The following is a 16,720-nucleotide window of genomic DNA, read 5'->3' as shown; positions in this document are numbered from 1 at the left end:
CCTTAACTCTTAATTTATAGTTCAAGAATCACCTTTCTAGGGATTACGATGTTCCCTGAGGTGGCTATGAGGAGGTCGTGATTATTTTTATTTACAACTTCTTTACAAACAATTTTATCACGATCATTCTCGTCATTTATTTCTTTCGACATAGCTATGATACAAATTCTTACAACATTGCAATATGATACTAGTGATCGTAACGCTTAATAAATAAAATAGACTAAGGATCACTATCACTAATTATTGCAAACTTTTTAGTCAATTTACGTGTTTGTGCAAAAATCCAGAAACGAGGATGTAGCTTTCGTAGGAAACTATATTTACAAGAATTGACATAGTAAATTGGTGGGAATACAGCTGTATGCAATTCTCCGAATTATTTCATTGCTATTCTTGCTTGTCTGATATCTTTCGTGAGGTATAATTAGAAATCTCATTGTGGTAATCTCACTACCGAGAAATATATATATGTATTCATCTAGAGTCTAGAGTAAAATAAAATGATATATTACACATTTTTAAAGAATATACATGCTTGTAAAATAAATTCTTTAAAATCAGAATACTGTATATCAAGTTTTTAATTCTTTTATTCAATAGTATAAAAAATTTCTTTGTTAATTATTAATATCGACGGAGACATTGAATTTTGAAAATTCTTATAAATTCCAAATTTTGGATCTTGCATTTTTTAACAATCTCAGTTATAACTTTTATTAATAATATTTTTAATGAAAGACTATCATTGGGAAAATAAAAGAAAAATGATTGCTTACTGATATTCATATATAGTTCTCCAATTATTACTTGGCTTATACATACTCCTCCAAACCGTTTCTATATACAGCTTTCGGTTCTCTTTGAGTGTCATTACAGTACCGTTACTTCGATGATGCTAGCCGTTGACGTCCTTGTGAACTTTTTCCTTCTTTTTAAGGATGGCGCACCACGATCACGCGTTAATGTCGATTTCCATTTATTTCACGTACAAATGTATGAATTTCGACTGAGATATTCGGTATCAACCTATCAATTATTTATTACTTGTTAACTACCTTTAACGTGACTTATACATACTTAGTCGATCAGTACTGTTATACTTTGCATTCATTTACTTTAAAATCAAATTTTTCAAAAGCTACATATTTCTAAAGTGTAAGTAGTTAAAGTATAGTATTTTACAATAGTTAATAATTTTATGTAATGCACATGTACGAGTTTCGTGGCATTATATTATAAAATGTATTCAAAGTATATAAGGAAAAGGCAATGAAGAAGGAAAATAAGAAAACAGTGCAAAGTAATTTGTAATAATTCTGGAAAGGAAAAATTGTGCAATGTAGTTAATTTATTATTTATAATTCACGTATGAATTTAACGAAAACGTTATTAATTAAAGAGTACAGATAGCAGATAATGATGAAAGGTAATATTAATTATTGGATTAAAAAGTAATGAACGAAAGAACTATTACATAATCAGGCTTACTGTTTCGCAATAAATATTAATAGTCAATACTTAGCTCGGAAATAATCGTAATTAATCATTTCAATTAATTTATTCCACACGTACATTGATTATATATATGTATTGTTTTGATTGTTATCAATATATTAATGAATTATTTTTTTAATTTATTAGAAGAATACAGAAAGCAAGAATTATAAAAGTTTTGCTCAATCGCGTTAACAATTATGTTATATTAAAAATTATGTTTCTGAGAACAAAACTGACTAATTCCTTATATCTACTATGGAGTATGGGTATTCTAGTTGTGATTATGATTATATCTTTTAATGATTATATCTTAGTATTGTCTTTAGATACTAGATATCATAAGAATAGCAAAATTTATAGCAAATGTCTGTAACAAACGTAACTAAAAATGAATATTGAACATCGTAAATAAAAGTTAATCACAGGAATATATTTGTAGTTTGTTTAGAAAAGTTATTAAATTAAAATACTTATTTCTAAAAGAGCAACCTACGCATATAACATACACATATAGTGGGCATATAATTCATCGGTGTAAAAATCTGAAAAATATCGGTGAGCTGAACGCTGTACGCTCCCATCGTAAACCCGATAATGGCATTGTGTCTTGCTTGATGTGCACTGTCATACTTTCTAATGTGTAGCATTCTCATGACCTTCCTTTTTGTCTGATCTCCGTATTTTACCAACTGCACATCACAAATTAAAAAGTAAAGAAAGTGTATCGTGACATATTCTAAATTTAATCTTTTGGAAATCACAGCAACATTATTAATCTTATTACTAAATTGAAAAATTTTTATTATTATAATAGTTAATATAATATCACAAAAGTTTGTCGCAAAATATGGAATATATAATAAATCTTTTACATTTAAATACAATTAATATTCTGTAGCTCAGATTTAACAACTTAAATTCTATAATAAGTATAACTTGAATAACACACATATCTTAAGTATTTTTGCCTGCATATATATCAATATGATGAAAAGAGGAGGTTCCGCAGATGTTTTGAGACCGATAACATTTAGTGATATTGCGCGTCTCTGACGAACTTCTAAAATTATTGATCGAAATGTTGTTATCTAATTGCAGTTGACAAAATAGGGAATATTATTGATACTGTCGGGTAAAATTGAAATATACATATTAGGAAACGAATGAAAGGAAAGGAGAAGAAGGAAAGGAAGGGTAAAAAGGAGGGAAAGAAAGATAAATGTAATAAATTGTACGATTTATATTAACGTCACGTAATCTATGTTTGCTTCCAATTTATGAATCCTTTCTTATAAAGATAACTGTATACAGTATATAATAATATAAAATATAATATATAATAATAATATATATTATAATATATTAAAAATATATATTGATAAATTTATTAACAAGATAAATAAGTAATCAATAGTCAAACACAAGTATGAAACTATTGATAAGTCTTTAACAACCGATATGAACAATAATAAATAACTAATTTATATATACAAATATAAAAAGGAGGAATTTTAAAAAAGATAAAAAACGAAGGCAATGTTTCTAATTAATTTTTATGGATTTTTTCCAGTACACAATGCGCTAGGGGTGATGGAGACAGTGAGCAAGCAAGTCCAAGTAGTGAGCGGACTGGGGGTGGGGGGTCCGGTGGGCCCGGTGGGTCCAGTGGTGGGGGCCGATTTGCATCACCATCATCATCCTCACCCCCACTCTCATCCTCCACACCCACATGCCCACCCCCACGGTCATCCTCACGGACCCCATGGCCACTCACTGGTCGGCGTAACGTCGACCCCTGGCAGAGGTCAGACACAACCACCGGTCTCGCATAACCAGCATTTACCCGCGAGATCTACTCCGGTACAGCTACATAGGTAAGTTATTTTCTTGCCTATGTTGTATTGCTATCGCAGTTCCATTGCACACCATATTGTTCACGTGTAGTGTGTACAATATAATTAAAAGTTATGCGCATGCGCTTAATTCTGCGCGAAAAACGACTTAACACATCGTTTGATGAAACGCATCTATAATGCAATCGTAAAGGAATACACTACGTGAAAGAATAATTATTGTTTTTGTTGTCTTTCAGTTATTTTCATTGATCATTTAGCCTTAAGTATGACAGCATGATATATTGATACAATGATTGGACAAAATTGGACTTAAATGCATTGATATATTATCATATCATATGATGTGTAATTTATTGAAATTTTATAGAGATAAAAGTATTAAATATAGATAGCACATTGAGTGGGCGTTGATGTTAAAGTAAATGTTCATATTTACATATACAGCTTATATTAATTACGATAATAATATATGCTACTATGGCTTTCTCTATTATTTATGCCACCTTATATGAAATATATGTTTATAATGTTGGATTCTAATTATTGAGTAATTGTTTGTAATTAAATTTAAATAGTAGGATATCAGAAAAAATTTTTCTTTTTTAATTTTTCTTTTATTAGAAGAAATTTGGAAATAATATAGTGTAACTATTATCACAGTTATTTCATTTTTATATGTTTTATTATTATATTGCCGTTATTGTTTAAAAGTTTAGTTATATTTATTAATATATATTGCAATGGATTCTGTATTGTATAAATTCAAATATTGAAACTTGAAATACGCGGCAGATAGAACATTGAAGTTGGATGCGTAACATACATACATTCGGTGTACTGCGCATGCGTTCTCCCAATTTTACCACTACTGCTACCTGTCGATTCTAACCTCAAACGTCAACGTGCAACGTTGATTTTTAACCTTGCAAGGTTTACATTTACGATTGTAGTTTACTGAAATATATATATGGACGATGGTATAGTGTATTTTACTGAAATTATCAAAATAAAGCCGCAATTTTTGGGAACGCAATGTACCAGATGTGTGAATGGAGAATGTACGTGGGAAGGAAAGATTTCTTTGAAACTCAAGATTGTCCGTTTGCATGATGAAGTAAGTCCACACAGTTATTTCTGTTGCTTCTAGTCGTTATTCCTCGCATGAACAATATCATTACATTATAGTCCATTCTCGTATTAGTATAGTACGTTTCTAACAATGGCATCAGTTACAGTCATATGAGTGATTTCCCCAATGTCTATATCATGAGTTTTATATAGAAAATCATTGTAAATTGTTTTGTTTATTAAGTGACTCGTGATATTGCTCTGCCATAAATATCAAATCCTATGATGTTATCCTATTACAGTGTTTACTATTAGCATAGTAATTACAGTTTTACTATTAGCATACAAAATTTAATTAATCAACAGTAATTCGCGTATCAGAAATTTCTCATAGAATGGTTAGTAACGTACATAAAGAATAAAATAAATAATATGGAAAACGCGGGAAAATCAGTTAGGTTAGGTACGGTCTGAGGATTGTGCAAATGAACCAAACAATACGAAGGAACGCAGTACATGTATATGTTACGCACATTTACACATTTACACATACTATGGGTTACATTACGAGTTACGAATCTGGTCTCTTATAGACAAAACTTGTGTAAGAAATAGAAACACGATAAAATAAAAATTTTGCTTTATTACAATCGTTTTTAAAATGATGTTTGATTTTAATATTTGATTTTAGAATCTTTATTTTACACATAATGAATTACATTGAAAATCTACGAGGTTATTAATTAAATAGATAGCCTAAATAAATTGGCAAGTTAAAAATTTCGGTCTGTTTTCTAATAATTTATTGTTCATTTGTATTTGAATTGGTGGAAAATAGTAATAGATGTAGGAATTTGTTCAACGGGAAAGAGAAAGCTAACAGTAGGTCGCATGACGGGGAATAAAAGATGGCGGTGATAGCGGAAATGCACTTTTTTTACCTGTGAATAGGTAAAAAAAAGCAAAGGAAAATAAAATTAACGTGTTGCATCTAATTACGTATATATAAATTTATAATGTCAAAGCTTAAGACATTATCAATTTTATTAACAAAATATTATGCCGGTTATATAGCATTCTTATAAATATTTGTACAAACTTTATGAATATTTCGCTGACTAAGAAATTTACATTAAAATACCTGAGACATATTTTCAAGAGGAAATAAGTGAGGAAAGAATCAGAGACATTAACGGAGGCGTGAACGAAAAGTAGAATTGAAGGAAGGGGCTCAAGGCTACGTAGATTTCTATTTCCTGCAATTCTCTTTCAGACGAAAACAAAAATAGAATACATTTCTTAATATAACACTTAATTCTTTAATAAAATTGGGTTATGTAGAAAATTATGGATATAATATTTAAAAATAGATATTTATTTAAAAATTCAAAGATTTCTAGACTTTGTGGAAAAATTAATTAATCATAACTTTTTATCGTTTTATCGTTGTTGTCTTGAGTATATTATTTGCGATGGTAATACAATTACGATGAAATTCATAAGATATATGTATACATTGAAAACATTTGTTATCGCAGGTGCAACTTTGCATTTCTTTTATTTATATAGGTATTTTATGATATAACTTTATGTAATATAGAATATGTGTTATTGATAAATAGTGATAATAGTGTAGTGATAATTTCTGCTTCGTTTTGACATGATGCATGTGGCGCTATATGATACGTACTTAGACGCTTTTTATGTTGTTTTCATATTTTAGATGTACCCGCCATGTTTTATACCCTAACCTATCATATTACTTTTCTTATCTGCATGTTATGGTCTTTCTTCTCTTTAATTATTTTAAAATCCCTATTATTTCTAATGTAAACAGTGATATGAAAAATATCATCATATATTTTTATCATCTGGTCAACTGTAAGATATACAAATTCTAGATTAATTTTGTTACTGTCCTTCAAATTTAAGAAATTGTCTGGAAAATACGATTGATTTGAAAATGATTCACAGAAGACAGCAGTTAATTTTATACGTCTTATCTATTACAGTGCTATTTGTCCCAAAGGTGGTATTTTATTTCTCACCTAAGTATTAAATTCATCATCATTGAACCTGTATAGGTTCATATGTACAACTTATGTGTGCATATCATGTTATCGTTCTCTCCGTGACCTATGTATGTACGTACATAACATTCTATCGCACGCGCATCATTCATAAAAGGGAAAAAGAGTAGGTGATACACGGGAGGGAGAAGATTTTAGAAGTGGGAGGAGGGGGTCAGTGACCGTTACATCATCGGGAACTCATAGTCTAGGAAAATCCATAAAGTCGTCATTCATTTGCGATTATAAATTCGTATATAAGAAAAAAATAGCAATTAAGAAAGATCGAATGATTCATTAATATGAAAAATATATCGTGCATAACTGTGGGCTAATATTGTGGATAATAGTTGTTTTTATAGCGTTAATTGTTTCTTAATATTATATTTTGTCTTTTCATTAATTTAATTTACAATCATTGCAATTTAATTTTTCTTCTACTAACTGGATAATAATTATTGAAATTATTTGTTTGACATTATTGTATATGCTATTGTTTATGATAATTCAAAAATACATAGTTCTTTTTTTTGTGAATCGTTATGTTGTGAATAGTTTCGTAATTTGCCTAAAAAGATTTAATATCATTAATATGTGTTTACAAAATTTTCAAATAGAAATAGTTAAGAGAGGGTGTCGTTGTTAATAGCTGAAAATATATGCATATTTCTTGGATGTGAGCTAGGCTAAGACTATATATAGACTAAACTATAATTCCGAATGATTTGAAATATTCATTTAGTTGCTGCGGCACAGACTATACTCTTTCAAAAAATATAATCAATTTTGTTTACAGTATACAAAACGTTAATGCCAAATAATAGATATCAATTTATAGAAGAATTTAATTTAGCAATTTTCAAATATATTATTGAATACATGTGTGTTACACATAATTTTATTTCGTATTACAATTATGTGTAACAACTACTTTTACGTTTTTTGAGTATGTATTAGTTTATCTTTTGTTCTCAGAAAAAGATTAAAAAAAAATCATATATTCAATAACGTATGAAATATATTAGATAATTTCGGAAAAGAAATCTTTATAAACGCTATATCAGACTACATCGGTTGATCGTTCACTATTATCCACCAACGAATAACTCTAAGAACGTTTGGCAAGCCTCGAATGTATTCAACGATATGGCAACGTCGCCTTACGAAAGCAGACAGGCACATTCACCCTTTGTGATGTTCAACGCATGCGCAGTCATTCTACAGAGAATAGGTACCGATGCACCGGCACGCGGAATCATGATCTGTGGAATACTGCGACATCGCATATCGTTATACACTATGGCGCATGCGCGGTATATTTTGCCACATGTGACAAACTAGCGTCGAAAGGTCGTGTATCTACTATTCTGCCATACATATGTATAGCCAATGGTTGATTTCACGTGAAGCATATTTTTACCGCGTGACGCGATTGGTTAGTTGATGGTCATTCGTCAATTTTTATATGCATTTATTTCTTACAGTTTATCTTTTCATATAAATCTAATTTTGTACACATATGTAACTTTTTCATATTATTTTTCTTTTAATATGGAACACGCTTCTTTTTTATGTATGTGTATGTATATGTATATGTATATGTATGTACATATTGTGTACAGAACATGTATATGTATAACAACCTGTTCGTAAAAGATAGTTCATTTGAACATAAGTAGGATTTATTTATGTTTGTACATAATAGATAAAATTATTGGTGTATAAAGGTATTTGGTTAGGAGATCTTATGTAAAGGTATATTTAGCTTAAAAGTCTACTAGGTAATTTGATATCATCGGTATAATTTATTAAAAACAAAGGACTTACTTCCCCATAAAGAAAAATTGAACAAATCTTAGATATTCTTCAATGAGCGGGAAGCACTTCATAGGTTGTTTCTCTTTATAGTAACCATCGCTAATAACAATATAAGCTCAGTTTCCACGATGTTGACAAGTACTTAAAAAAAAAGTATGCTTTTAAGTATTTTCATTATGATACTAAAATGGCTGCTTGTTTAACGAGTTTTGTATGATACGTAAGAATATCTTACTTATATTGCACACTACAGTAGTATATAATATATCAAGAAATACAATCTGAGAAAACCGTTACCATTGTAGGGACCTGAAGTGTCTAATACGATTTTCTCAATAGAAATGCAAAGCATAAATGTAAGTGTATGTATCGTAAATAACCGCGTTGAGTATAAAATATCGTAAAAATGATCTTTGTAATTTCAGAACTTTTATACATATACAAAATCTTGCACAATCTTGTGGAATAGGAAATTTAATTAATTGTACTATACAAGTACCAAAATAAATGCAGCACTGTGCAAATACATTTGCTAATATATTACTTTGCTCCTTTATAATAAATTTCGAATGATATGAATATATATGCATATATATAACAAAATATGAAAATTACGAAGATTTTGCCGCTACTGATATATCTTCTTCCAAAATGAATTGTTAATTTGTATGCCACTGTCTCAGTCTAACCTCGTAATTCAGGTTTCCGAATGTTTGCAGGCCGACGCAGAGTTATGTCAACATCAAGAGCAGCAGCCCTGTATCTCCAAGAACTATAGGAACAGGAGTGACGTATGTGCAGGGCGGTGCGGCTTCATCTTCAGCAGCAGCAGCGGGGACAGTCGGAAGTGGAAGTGGCGGAGGTCCTTCAATCGGTGGCAGCGGTAGCGGTGGAGGAGGCGGTGGTGTTAGCAACGCCGGTGGCGCGAACAGCGGTACAGGAGTCGTCGGGGCTGGAGCTGGTTCCGTTGGAAACGTAGCACCAGCCGGAAATGGTAACAACAACGGTACCAATAACAGCGCCGGTGCGGGGAGCAATAGTGGCGGAAACAGCGGTACAGTGGGTGGTGCACCAGGAGGTTACGTTGCTGTGCCCATGGCTGGTAGCCTGCGGTATATCCATCCGTACCCGTCGACGCCTACGTCGGCGTCGGTGCCGGCTGTAGCGACGATGGTCACATCGGCCTCGTCGGCACCGACTCCAATACCCGTTCCAGCACCCGCAGCTGCACCTGTCAATCCACCTACTGTTAGTCAAACACCACCACCATCGCTTTCGGGAACGTATGCCACAAGAGATGGTGGATATCGCGGCGCCACCACGAATGTAGGTATTTTTCTCTTCGATTTATCCCACGATAAATCGGTTGCGCCCTCATTTTTTCTTACTCTGTTGCTTTCGTTACACGTGTGTGCGCGCATGTGTGTGCGCGCGCGCGCACGTGTGTGTGAGAGAGAGAGAGAGAGAGTCACTAAGAGGTTTTAGATAACAGATTATAAATATTCATTTTTTCATAGACAGCGGGAAATATTTTTTCTAACGATTAAAGGCTTGCGTGTAAATATGTAGAACCATAGGAAATGAAAGATTAGATTTTAATCAATGTTAAATTAATAAGATATTCTTAATAATAAAATAGAAATTGTAGGACACAATATCCTATTTGTAAAGGGTGATACATAGACAAATTGATTGTACTAAGACAAGTATATATCCCATTTAATATCCTTTACATTAATTTATTTACTTCTTCCACAAAAATTTGAATTGTTTCGACAAAAGAGTTGGTAGGTGAAAGTCATGTAGGAGGCTAACATGTACAGTTCATCATAAAAGTTTACATATACGTATGTATCCGACTTTTTTCATTAACGAAATCAAAAGTTGTTCAAACTAATCTCTTTGCTGGAATATTTGAAATTGATTAGATGAATTTGTGGCTGGTTGATTGTATATATATTGTATATATATAATAATCTATTACACCTAATCTAGTGTTTTAAACGCGTTACATGAAACGCGCATTGTATCTGCCAGTGCCCTTGACTTTCAACCACTATTAGCCGTCCCCTGTTCTCTTCACTGCCTAGCAATATAATCTTCTTTGTCGCGGATGTTGTGCAGTTTTGGATTAATTTTACCGCCATATCGAAGTTGCGGAATTCTGATGAGATTATGTTTGATGGTTTCAGCAATATCTTTGTCGTAAATGTTGTTTCATTCCATTTCAACAATTTTAAATTTCGACAGACATTGTGTCAACTTTCAAATTGTTACGTGATAAATTGTCAACTTAGTTTAAAATTTGTAAATGAGCGTAAGTTTGATTTAAAACCTTACTTTCTATTTTGGGATATTTATTACAATATATAGTAATAATAGAGGTATACGATGTAACATTGAATATAAGAACTATGAATAAGTCAGAGTATATGAACATGTATAAGAGAATAATTATATCCCCTGTATGTTATACTTCTGTTATCTAAAAAAAGAAAAGAAAAGAATGTACAAAAATCAAGTCTAGTTTATTAAAAGTGTAGCTGCTTATTCGAATCGATTTCGAACTGAATCATATATTTAATCATTAATGCCCGATTAACTTTTCTAAAATGAAAACACTCGATATATAGATAGAATAAGATAAACAGCTTAGTAAGAGGTCATATCTGTTATCTGTTTGGGTGGCAGATTATGATCCTAAGGCATGGTATAAGCAAGACGTAGAAGGCGTGAGAAAGAAAGACGAATCGACTAAAAGTGGAGTTTAGTCATAATATGAGTGCAAGGAACATATGACGGTGTCGTAGGTATATCGATGGTCTACCGTCTGCCCTCTTGAACCGGGTCATCGATTTTCTTGAAATAGGTTCGTGCCGAGAAGGTTAGACAAGATAAATTGAATAAAATGCGCGATGAAAAAAGCAATAGAACCACATACATCTTAAATGAGAAGAAGATAAAGATAAAGATAGAGCAGAATAGATAGGTGGACAAATAAAATGAGATTTGAAAGAATGAACAGACATTTATTATGACATCTTTCAGGTGAACGAGAGGATTGCCATTAGCGTGAGCAGTAGTCCCCTGTCGCAAATAGGAGTCGGTGTTGGAGTAGTTGCAGCCGAATATGCGGCGAATAGCGGTATAGGTAGTGGTATGGCTGGTGGAAGAGGGGACAGACCGAGGATATCTCTTTTACCACCTGCTTCGGTGACACCAACACCTTCACCAACAGCACCAGATTATCAGCACGTGTCCAGTGCAAGAAATTCACGAATAGCCCTGATGCCCGTCCAGCCGGATCAGTATTGCAATCGTACGGCCGTTGAAATGGCCAATATGCAGGAGGCGCCGCCCTTCAAGAAGATACGCCTCAGCCAACCGACTCAGATTCAATTGCAGTCCCAATCGCAATCTCGCTGTCATAGTTTGTCACCCGCTGACCCGTGCGTTAAGCAGGAGCACGTGGTGCAGTTACAGCAACCACTTAGGATAGACACTAGGGTGGGTACATAGGTGGTACATAGATACACAGGATGATTCAGGATAAATGTGAAAAACCTTGATATTTAGTAGATTGCTTTCGAGATAGCTTTGAGAAACTTACTGAGCGAACTCTATTGTCGATATTTATGTAGGTACAAGTATTTAACTCGCTGAGTGTCGCGTTATATACATTTGAATGATGTCTGTATATTTTGTAAAGAATTTCTTATTTGTATTGGATGTTACAACACTATAGATTCTATAATTGAAAATGAATATACAGTATAAGGATTAAATATATAGTTGTATGGTAAAAGTTATATGCGAAAAATATTGAATTTGTCTTTGATAAAGTTATACAAAAAAATTTCAACATTTAATGAATTCTGTTATGGTTTCATTGTTATTACAATAAGATTATAAGCTTGACATGATATAGTGTTTAAGGAATTAACAAAAGAAGATAGGTAATATTAAGTATGTATATCTTTAGAAGTACTCGTGCAAAACATTTATTAAAAAGTCTCTATATTAAAAAGATATATATATAGAAGATTACAAAATATGTCAAGGTCTTTCACATTTCTTTTGAAAATATTTTTTACAAGTAATTGTGTTTCTCCTTCATCTTTCTCAGGATCAATAATTTTTCCATTCCTAAATTTTCATTTTATGGGATATTATAATATATGAATAATTTCTGTTTGAAGCAGCCGGCAACAGAAGCGTATACACCCCAAACTGAAGCGATTTCACCTACGCTTCCGGAACCGAATACGCAAGAAGATGCGCAGTTCAGAAGCACCAAGGATGATCTTCTACAGCAAATCTCCAAGGTTGATAGAGAAATTGCAAAAAGGGAGTCTCAGATAAATAAGCTTCGGAAAAAGTTAAAGGAATTGGAAGAGACAGCTAATAAACCTCTAGAAGCTAGTGGACTTAAACGACAGGTTGAGGAGCAGTCTCAGCAACCAAAGCATCAGTCTTTGGCACAAAAAATTTATGCTGAGAATAGGGTAAGATATTAATTCAAATTTTGTTTAATTCAACATGTGTAATGTAGGTTTTACATTCTACCAAATTAACCTATTAAATGAGATAAATGAGTTAACTCGTTATTTGAAAATGACTTCTCGTTGAATAAAACGAGATGATTCATCGTGAATGTGTACTAATCATACATCTAAGAAAAGAATGAATATATCGTTTGGTTCTTACTCTTAATAATGAAACAGCTGTTTTAATCTGTACTTGTGCTATACTGATGTTTGTATAAGAAATAAAGTGTGTTTCATTTAATATTAGCAAGACGAGTTAACTGAATTAAACAGAATATATTTTTAAATAAGAAATAATCTAGTTTTTCATTGGTTGAATGAAATCATACGTTAATTACAGAGGAAGGCAGAAGAAGCTCATAGACTTTTAGAGAGGCTAGGTCCAAAAGTGGAACTACCTTTATACAATCAGCCATCAGATACAAGCGTGTATCAAGAAAATCGAACAAAACATCAAACGTGTATGAGAGCAAGGCTTATAGCGAGGCTTCGACGAGAACACGCTGAACGCGCATCTCTCCATCGACAACAGTCACAAACGTATGCTATTTTGGTACAGGAGTGGCATCGTAAAGTAGAGCGATTGGAAGCAACGCAGAAAAGGAAGTCAAAAGAAGCGAAGAATCGCGAATTCTTCGAGAAAGTGTTTCCAGAATTGCGGAAACAAAGGGAAGACAAAGAGCGTTTTAATAGAGTCGGTGCACGTATCAAGAGTGAAGCTGATTTGGAGGAAATTATGGACGGCCTTCAAGAACAAGAGGTATATTATTTCATAATTAAGAAAAGGAAATTACGGGAAAAAGTTCATAGGTTAAAAGTTACCAAGGTTAAAAGGAAATCTACAAAATTATTGTTTACAAAAATACTTCATTATCACAAATGGGTAGATCATATTTACCGATTTGCGATTTATGTACTAACATTCTGATTATATTCCTGGCAATATTAAGGTTTAGGTTTAAAAAATAACATTCTTTTTCGAATCAAATCTCTTCGAAAATTTTCTATTTTAATTCAATAATATTATGACGAATAGTCAAAAAGTTATAAAATTGTGTGGTCTTTTTATACTATCACTAACAATCGATAAATTCATAATACTAATAATCCACTTGGTATATGAACTTTTGTAATATATTTATTGTTTGAAAAATTCAATGTATAATAACAATTTCTAAAATTGGTTTTATAGATGGAAGATAAAAAGATGCGTTCGTACGCAGTAATACCTCCATTATTGTTGGATACAAAGCAGAGACGAATCGCATTTCAAAATCGAAATGGTCTTCTTCAGCCGGAAGAATTAGAGGCTCTTCACAGTGAACGAAAGTTAATCAACGTATGGAGTTCTGTGGAGCACGAATTGTTTAAAGAAAAATATCTACAACATCCTAAGAACTTTGGAACGATAGCTCAATCTTTAGAACATAAGTCCGTTCCAGATTGCGTGCATCATTACTACCTCACTAAAAAAGCAGAAAATTATAAGCAGCTCTTGCGAAAATCGCGGCAACGAACACGTAGCTCTCGAAATAATCCTAATAATAAAGTGAGTGTAATTGTAATCAAATTTAAAAGCATTTGTACATAGATATTCTTTGAAAATTGTATAAATGCATTTAATTAATTAATACATAATAATGTTAATTCTATAACAATTATTAACCTTATAATTGTTTTCTTTTTCAGGTAAATAATAGCAGTTCAAGTATTGGAAATCTAGACATTTTAACTACAGGTGTGACAACAAGGTTGCAACGTGAGCAACAGCAAAAAACACAAGAGAATCCTCAAAATAGTTCAGCAGGGACATCAAGTACAACGACGATGACGACGACGATGACGACGACGACGACTACGGCTACGGCTACATCAAGTGTATCAACTGCTGTTGCAACAACGATAGCGACCACTTCGACGACTCCTTTAAATTCATCAACGTCGAGTATATGTTTAACGACGGACTCTGTAATAGCATCAACGACAGCTACAACGACATCCGTGTTGAGCACCACGACATCGTCTGTCGCGACGTTGTCGACGACAACAAGCGCGAAGGACAATAGGGAAATCAATAAAGAAAACAAAGAAAGTAAAATGGAAGCGAAGGAGTCGCACCTTATTAAAGTCGAAGTGAAAGAGGAGCCTCAATTAAGTTCTGAAACGGTGTCCGGAAAGGACGTCAAAGTAATGTACGTAATATCATTTCTTATAAATATTTTTAATTTGACTTGTAGAAAATATTAAATATATACCTATATCATATCGTGGGGTTGTATAAATGGAAGTAGCATGCTTTATTAATTCTTTAATGAATTTGTAAGTATTTCAAACATAGATTTTTTAAATTAATATTACGTAAGTTTAACACACACTTGAGATGACATATACATCTTGTAGTATAATAGTTACTGTGATTTTCGCCCTACCTACAGAAGGAATGAGAGAAACAGTGGTCATATTTGATTTATTGTTTGGTAACTAGAATATTGACGTAATCGATATTTTAGTTGTAAATGTATACGCACAATCGCTTACCAGGACCAATAACCGTTTCTTTTTATATTTTGGTTACGTTTGGATACTATAAACCTTAAAATAGAATTTCATAGTGGCTAGATAATTGATTGGACGTATCTTTATGGATTGTTATAATTTACATTGATTGTTAGTAATATAAATAATATTAATTATCTATCATTACAATCTTTAAGTTTTAATCTTGGAAGTATTATCGTGGATATGAGGAAAAATTTCTCCTTTATGAGAAAATATTTCATATATTTAATCTTTGAACTAACTTATGCATCCTAGCTTGGTACTAGCTCCTAGATTTTTACAGTATTAGTAATGATTTGTAGTATTGTATAGACCATTTTATATATCTTTACCTATCTTTATCCTAGTCTATGTTTCGAGCTTCTGTGATGTATGTAGGTCGTTTTCAAGATGCATATATTACATGTATTCCTCTACCTGTAAAACAGCACACTGTTTTGATAAATTGCGTCACTTTAGCCAAGATGCTAATATCAAAGTAAATATCAAAATATACTAAAGGAAGTCCTCTTGCAGTCATAAATATAGTTGTATATATCACATAAATTTCATTCTTAACTTTCGTGGTTTTTTTTCTCAAAAATTGTTGCAACCAGATTGTAGTTACTATCTTTGTCTTTGGTAATGTGCATTTAATAATGTATGAATACTTTCATACACTTGCATTAGGATTTAGGATATTCAAATTTAATAATTATGAATTTTTAAATTTAATTTAATTTAATATATTGCAAGTTCACATAAGTTTTAATGAAAAAATTTTTAAATAAAGATTCTTACAATTGACTTTTTGTTACACTTTTAAGAATTTGCTGGAATTAAAAATTTCTAGTCTTTCTGGGAGGCTGATAAATTGGAAGCATAACTCTAGCAGGAAATCACTTTAGAAATTGCAATTGATATAAAACCATGCAGTTTGATTGTTTGAACGGGCTTCATCTTACTAAAGATATTCATCGTGCAAACAGACCAATTTTACCAACCAATCATTACTTACAATTTTTAAAATGTTAAAAAATAATTGAAGGAAGTATTCGTCCAAATTTATGTTGAAAATAAGTAAGCCTTTCACTCTTTTTACTTTTTTAATAAAAAAAATTTTAAAGTTTGTTCATTCTATATGTATATATGATCTGCAACAAAAATTATATATTTTATATATAAATATAATAAATACCGGTATCGATTTACTAAAAATTGTCTAGTATCAAAAAATTGTTTCTACAACAATTCTATTTATTCATAATTTCAATGAAATGAACAAATAATCTTTTAATAATCACAACGAATATTAAAATTGTCC

At 31.9% G+C, this 16,720-nt stretch overlaps 1 protein-coding gene across 11 annotated transcripts in view; it reads left to right on the top strand.

The window, feature by feature from the left end:
- The window catches only part of LOC117238377, a 68,951-nt gene that overhangs the window by 13,742 nt on the left and 38,489 nt on the right, over positions 1-16,720 (top strand). For 8 of the 11 annotated variants that reach the window (XM_033503232.1, XM_033503228.1, XM_033503231.1 and 5 more), the window contains 7 exons: positions 3,071-3,374; positions 9,031-9,637; positions 11,360-11,818; positions 12,511-12,816; positions 13,199-13,618; positions 14,051-14,407; positions 14,548-15,050. In XM_033503232.1, the coding sequence (XP_033359123.1) occupies positions 3,091-3,374; positions 9,031-9,637; positions 11,360-11,818; positions 12,511-12,816; positions 13,199-13,618; positions 14,051-14,407; positions 14,548-15,050 (2,936 nt within the window). In that variant the 5' untranslated portion in view covers positions 3,071-3,090. Of the gene's footprint in view, positions 1-3,070; positions 3,375-4,234; positions 4,471-9,030; positions 9,638-11,359; positions 11,819-12,510; positions 12,817-13,198; positions 13,619-14,050; positions 14,408-14,547; positions 15,051-16,720 lie in introns of those variants that run through there. The other 3 variants (XM_033503239.1, XM_033503234.1, XM_033503238.1) reach the window with 2 other exon arrangements.

The sequence above is a fragment of the Bombus vosnesenskii genome, unplaced genomic scaffold (assembly GCF_011952255.1).
Source record: "Bombus vosnesenskii isolate JDL3184/JDL3185 unplaced genomic scaffold, Bvos_JDL3184-5_v1.1 scf7180000013492, whole genome shotgun sequence".
Taxonomy (NCBI): Eukaryota; Metazoa; Arthropoda; class Insecta; order Hymenoptera; family Apidae; genus Bombus; species Bombus vosnesenskii.
This window is presented reverse-complemented; position numbering and strand designations above follow the sequence as displayed.